This window comes from Nymphaea colorata, chromosome 12 (genome assembly GCF_008831285.2).
Source record: "Nymphaea colorata isolate Beijing-Zhang1983 chromosome 12, ASM883128v2, whole genome shotgun sequence".
Classification (NCBI taxonomy): domain Eukaryota; kingdom Viridiplantae; phylum Streptophyta; class Magnoliopsida; order Nymphaeales; family Nymphaeaceae; genus Nymphaea; species Nymphaea colorata.
In genome coordinates this window covers 921,379-928,234 of record NC_045149.1, presented here as the reverse complement: position 1 = coordinate 928,234, position 6,856 = coordinate 921,379, and the positions used below count along the sequence as shown (strand labels likewise).

Genomic DNA, 6,856 nt, shown 5'->3' with positions numbered 1-6,856 from the left:
TCAAGGTTGGTTAAGATGGTTGGGAGGGTGTACAAAAGGCCAGAGAATCTTCCCGATCAGCACGGATGGATCAAGAGGTGTCTTCTCTCATTTTCCATCCTTTGATGCAAACCTTCTCTAGAGGTCACTTTTGTTTTGCTTCACCCCTAGCATGCCTGTTGGTCTGGGGTTGCGTTTGGCTTCTTTGATTTGTTCATTCTTCTTTTTTCTCTTTCATTTTTCTCTTAATGAAAGGTGGGTCGTATATCCTCCAGCGGGCCATTTCTAGAAGAGTTCAATGATATATGTTATTTTTCAGGAATTTTTTCCCTTGAATGTTCGACTTGTTTTCTAATCATGAAAAGTAATTTGGCCAAACTAACCATGCAATACCCAATATTAATTTTGAATAATCTTTAATATCTTACTCTTGAAACGTTTGACTTTATCGTCTCCATATAGAAAACTATGTGATATTATTGGAGGAAACTTGTGCTGACACAATCAACCTCATGAAAAGCTGTACCATCGTCTCTTTAGAAGTACCAATTTTTGTACCTGTATGACTATTGGCGTCCAGCAGATCATGTCCACCAAACCTGCTGAATCTGAAAAACAGCTGATGGAATCGTGCAAAGATCTGATCTTCAATAACCTCCCTTTGTTAACATATGCATATAGAAGCATTATTACCTAGATAATTGAGATGATATTGAAGAAAGCAGTGTTCTCGGGCAAGAATTTTGTGAAACAGTTTCCGCCGCAGTTTTGTGCAGCAGAAGCCATAAATCTCAGTCAAGAAACAAAGCATCATTACAATACAGTTTTCTCACATGTAGTCAACCAAATTCCTCACATCTTTTGATTCCAAAATCATTTTTCTACTTGTGAGAAGAAATCAACATAAAAAAAACAAGTCTAGCTCTAAACACAACCACCTGCTTTGATGTCAAGAGCACCTTGCATCAAAACTCAACCGTCTCATCCTGATGAGCTGCGTCCTCTTATCGATGAAATTCACATGAGTTATACAACACATACATATGCCTGAAGTAGCCACAAAAATCTGGATTTTTGTTGCCCCAAACAGAAAATTCTGCACATGAATCAGCCTTGCGTGGAACAACAAAACTTCATTTCCCACTTCTGAGGTACAAGCTCATGAAACCCCTAACAGGGGCAGATTGTTCCTTGAACTTCATGAGCTCAAGGGTTGGATTCCTTTCATAGGCATATCCAAAAGCTTAACAGCCATTTACTTGTATTCAATCAAAAAAGAGGAAAAAGTAGATTCTGGTTAGTTGACGCGGTGCAATTTAAACTGCTCATCCACATCTGGCATCTCAAAATCGTCACACTGCATATTCTGAACGCAGACTCTGGCTTTAAAGGATGACGTGGCAGCACTTATTGGAGCTAAAGTATCAGATATCATACCAAACTCATATTCATCATCATCACTATCTACATTATCGGGGGTCACCCTGCTCTGGAAACTTCGGCGTCTGAGGACAAATACATTGAAATAGTAGCTAACTAAACTCTGTTTGCTACGGGAAGGAAAGCATAGATATGCTTCTTTCCAGAAATTTTTCTCCAGCGATAGGGGATTTAATCTCACAATTGTTTTGAATATCTGCTCATCGTTTAGCGACCAAGAAATGGCAACATCTTCACCCATTTCATTAAACTTCCAGGCATAGAATGCAGAGCCAAGTTCATATCTCAGTCTGAGCCTTGCATCAGATATGTGACGTTTAACACATCCTATTGAACCAGGAGAAATGCAGGTGCAGCATTCTGGCCTACCTTTCCCAATCTCATCCTCAGTTACTGGTGAACAACAGGCTCCTGGATAAGGCCACGTTTGAGTTCCAAGCCATTTTGAATCCACAGAAGTATCAGATGCGACACCACTCCACTCTGGAACAGAGGCTTGAAAATCTGAGCCAATTGGGACCCGCGATCTTGGCAATTCTTTAGAAGGAGGACCATCACAACTTTCTGGAGAACGTGCATGAGAAGAAGGCTTAACTGAGTCGGGCTTAGCCATCAGAGTTGAAATGGAACAAGTTCGAGGAGACCGACTTTTAAGGAAGACAAGCCGTTGGCTGCTTCTTACTTTTTCTGGAGCATGGTTCAAACTGTCACTATTATCTTCATAGATGGATGGATGTATTCTTTGCTTTTTCTGGGAAAAAAAAAAAGAAACAGTTTTGGACACCAAGAAAGAGACTAACAGAGGTGAGAAAAAGGACTGCATAATGACTTCATGCTGCCAAGAAGCTAAATGCAACGAAGTATGATATAAGAAGAACATATGGAATCATGCTGATTCCTGTTATGACAACCACAGCCCAAAAATAAAATATCAACGTCTAACAAATTGACATCATTGACGCATCCAATAGTAAGTAGTGAAATAGGAAGTAGCGAACAAATAAATACTATGTCAGGAAGCCCGATTTTGGTTTTCCCATTTTGATCTGAATGGTCAGCTATACAGCTGCACAAGCCTTGAAGAGATCAATGCCTTTCTCCGTCTTGCACCATGCATCTCTGTCTAACACTTCATCATGAAAAACTCATGCAAGAATTGAGAAAGAAAGAAAGAAACTGGCAGCTAAGGGGGAAAAAAAGGGAAAGCTTTTTTGAAACAGGGAAGTGTTTCTGAAGTATCTTAGTCCATAACATCAGGAAACCCTTTTTGTTTTATGGATAAGTTTATCCAGATAACCAAGAAAGAGAAACATAACACCTCAAAGGATGAACGTACACCAAGTTTTATGTTAGTGAACTTTACATGAAAAGTTGAAAGGCAGTAAAGTTAGGACCCTGTGGAGAAAAGAATGAGAGATCTTTTCTCTAGCATCTTATTGTGAAATGTGAAGGTGCTTGGATGAACATTCTACGTCAAGTCCACTATGCATGGAGGTGGGGTGCAGATGCCAGTGCGCCAACCCAAAAAACTAGGGTGCGGGAGTGTAGAATTATATAAAAATATTTTATATATATATATATATATATATATAGAGAGAGAGAGAGAGAGAGAGAAAGAGAGAGAGAGAATGGTAACTAGTAATTTAGAGTCACCCAACCATCTAACCAAGGCCATCCATTTAATACGGATGGATGGTTGAAAGGAAAACATGGACAAAAAGGTAGGAACTGATACTAGATGACGAAAATGCCCATCACCCTTTCCTCATTGTTTTTCTCTTAATGGTTCATCGTGATGAATCAGATGGCCCTAAAATGCCAGAGCCACCATTCAATTTTCCTATATACATATATATAAATATATATAATATATATATATATATGGTTGTTTCTTAGTTTTATTTGTCAAATTTTTTTCTCAGTTCTGAGACTGTAAATAAAGGCTTATAGGAATGCTACTTTAGTTCAAAATTTGAAAGGGTGACGACTCTTTTTAGAAAATTATATATATGTATATGCATTTATAATTATTGTTGATTTATTAAATTTGCAGATTGCAAATGAAAAGTTAAATCTAATTAGTTTTAACTTTAGATGTGGCTATCTATTTATTTCAATTTTTAAAGCATTGGCCTCTTGACTTAGATTTATTTTTCGTTTTGGTCTTTTAGATAATATATAAATGCATGTTAAGAAGGTTTTATTAGCTGAAAATATGTAAGCATATGAAAAATTCCCTTAATATGAGGCAACCTTGATAAGGTTACCACCCCAAGAAGCAAGGCTTGCAAGAAATGCTTTAAAACCCAGTGACTCAGTACTCGACTCCTCCATTTACAACTCATGACTTCGCCAGGTCAACTCGGTCTCTCAGGCCGAGCATTGTGAATTTTCCTTTTATAGAAACCCCAGATATAATTAAGTATCTAGGCAATATTTCATTTCTGTTACCTATTTTTGTTACTCTATAGACTTAAATCAAAGAAAGTGAAAGGGAGGGATGCCAAAAAATAAGAGAGAGAGGCATCGTAAATATGAATGAGGGGGAGAGGGAGAGAGACATACACTGGATAAGGGGAAAGCAAAAAGGAAGCCTGAAATATGAGAGAGGGAGAGCCATAAATATGAAAGAGAAAAGTAGTAAATATATAAAGGGACATGAGAGAAAGGGGGGAGGGAGGGAGAGAGGAAGTGACATTGGAACATGAGATAAAGAGGCACTGGAAATTGCTGGAGAAATTGTTGGAAAGAGGAGAAGGATGGATTTATGAAATCAATAAAAAAGTACATTGAATGTGCAGGTTGATGATGCTCATCTGATACAGTTACCAGAATTCCACCAATGCAAATGAAAGGACGGATGAAGCTACAGGGTTTCACCGACTCACACTGCCACACAAACATTACACAAAGGAAAATAGAGAAGGCCTCAGGTTCCTCTTGTAGACTTGTACTTAAACAATGTGTGCTTTTTAAAATTTACAACCATACTACTTCTTAGTTTTTTGCAATTAAATAGACCCGCCAAACTTATAAAGCCAAAGGTGAGATGTGCTTGTTCGACTAATCAATCCGATGCTAAAAACCATCAATATGATGCTGAAAGCACCAGCCGTTTCACTTTGGGATATTACCCTCCCTCTCTGAGAAACATGCACATGCTCGTATCCACCCAACTTGGGGATGTCATACGTTTTCTATATGGACACCTAATGGTGTTTGTGGTGGAATAAGGGTCCAAAAGGATTAGGTTGGGCAAGACTCACGCATTAGCTTTTTAGTCCATTTAAAATGTAAAGACAAGAAGAGAAACAAGATATAACATCTAATTGGAAACACGCAGTTGCTAGATCATAAGCGCCCAGTGAGAGTGAAGCAAAACTAATATTTATTAAAATTTGAAACAACCAAATCAGCATAAAAATTGGGGTGTGACCACAATGTCGAAAACCCAATTAACAGGACACCAAATGGATATGTGAAGTAGAATAATTGAAATGGGTGTCAAAAGACATGAAGAAGCACAAAGTTAACTTGTTCCTTAGGCCATTGAAAGAAAGCGGGCAAAACATTTAGAAGCGTAGCATAAATCAAATTCGAGAACAAATAAAACATGATATCCAAATAAGTAGGAAGCAAGATGGCATCTGCAAGGACGCGAGTGCCACACTTACTACAGCAAAGTAATATAGTACAAAAGACACGGAAAGGAACAGATAAAATGACGGGAGGGCGTCATGAGAATTGCTAAGAAGCAAGTAAGCATCAGTTGAGAAGAGGGAGGAAAGCAATGGTTGCGATTGACAATGAAACACGCTTCCTTAACTTCTTTCTGTTCGTGAAATGTATTGAACTTCCCGCTTTTAAAGCATGATCAAAAGCAAACGACCTATCTCAAATAGGAGCTTCCCATAACCATGGTGGAGCAAACACAAAGTGGAAAAATAAATAAATAAACGAATAATCACCTGCACACAAGGACCACCACGCGTAAAATCATCATTTCTTCTGCGGAACATAACTTTTCGAGCTACAAGAACGCGAGTACAACACTCCTCCACTCGATCGTCTTTCTTGCCGGACCCTTCCACTATCCTCCCTTTGTCTGGATCACATGGGCTCAAGGCAACCACCTTCAACCAATTCAGCATGCCCACCAAAGATTCCTGCTTCCTCTTGTGCAATGAAACCTGCTCGCTCGATGGGCTCGTTTGGCAATCCCCGTCGCCCTCGCCATCGTCGCTAGCAACATAGATAACGGGTGGACTTTCCTTCTTCTGGTCACCCGTTTCACAATCCAATCCACTTTCTTCATCAGCAAGATCGATACAGACCTCCAACCCACCTTTTCCCGAACCGACAGACGCCAATTCCGGCCCCCCTCCGGTGCAATCAGCCGCATTATCGCTGCCCAATTTCCTGAACCACCGATCCAAACCACTTAGGTACTTCAAGTATACCAACTTCAAAGGCGCCCCAAATCGCGATTCGAAGCCCAATTCCTGCGCGATCGATGCCCACGAGCCATTATTCGGGATCGAGTCGTATCCCCCTCGCTCTTTCACCGTGAAGTACAACTTGAACAAGTCCACCGATCTTCCATCGCCAAGGATGGCGGGCAGAGGCCGCGAGTCGTGACCTGGGACTTCTTTCAGCGAAGAAACAAGCACCTCATCGAACACGGACCGCAGTTGGTCCATGAATTCCGAGCTCTCCTTGGACCGAAAGCCGCTGACGCGTAGGTTGTTGAGGGACTGGTACGCGCAGGAAGACCATCCCGCCATGGGAAACCAGATGGGGAGTCTTGAAATCGGTCGTAGGGTTTGAGAATTCAAAACTCAGGGAGGGAGATGAAGGAACAGAGGCAAAGATAGCCGTTGCCTCACGGCCGCGCACCTGGCGGTGAAGGGAGAAGGTGAGGGAGAGGAAGAGACTAGAGCGAAAGTTGAGGGAGAAGCGCCGCACTTCGATTTCCTAAACCCTTCAATTTCGTCCCCATGGCCCGTCCCGCGCTTTCGCTCCCTCCCTCGGGGAGAGAGAAAAGAGAGGGCGAGAGAGAGAGTCGTTCAAATTGGGAGCGAGAGAGAGGGTCGTTCAAATCGGGACTGTGTCCTCATTCCTTATAAATGAGAAAAGGGAAGGCGTATGTAACGATGGGGGCTGAAGTTATAATCTCTGATTAAAATGGGAGGCGCCATTTTTGGCCCCACCGCAAACCAACCAGACGACCGATACAGCTGTTTCATTCTCTGAAATTTGGATCCGTTCCTATCTCGCATGGATAGACTTGTGAATCCGGACGCGCACCTAGCATGATACGAATTTCTCGAAAACACCTAATTTCATATATTCTTATGTTCATTGTGATAGATTGGTTATAATGATCTTGAAGCGAGAAGGTAAAAAAAATTAATTTTTCTTTCAGCTTAACCTTTGA

The 6,856-nt window shown here is 40.9% G+C and overlaps 1 protein-coding gene across 1 annotated transcript; it reads right to left on the bottom strand.

Annotated features, from left to right (window-relative positions):
• Positions 1–680: 680 nt before the first annotated feature.
• LOC116266133 (AT-rich interactive domain-containing protein 2-like) lies at positions 681–6,549 on the bottom strand. Its single transcript, XM_031647234.2, has 2 exons — positions 5,388–6,549; positions 681–2,170 (listed from the first exon to the last, which is right to left on the bottom strand). The coding sequence occupies exons 1-2, from the start codon at positions 6,201–6,203 to the stop codon at positions 1,277–1,279; spliced, it is 1,710 nt and encodes a 569-aa protein (XP_031503094.1). The 5' UTR covers positions 6,204–6,549; the 3' UTR covers positions 681–1,276.
• Positions 6,550–6,856: the final 307 nt, after the last annotated feature.

Coding starts and splice junctions, on each gene's coding strand:
- LOC116266133 (XM_031647234.2), bottom strand. CDS start 6,203: ATGGCGGGATGGTCTTCCTGCGCGTACCAGTCCCTCAACAACCTACGC. Junction 2,171..5,387: donor GTGGTGGTCCTTGTGTGCAG/GTGATTATTCGT, acceptor TTTTTTTCCCAG/AAAAAGCAAAGAATACATCC.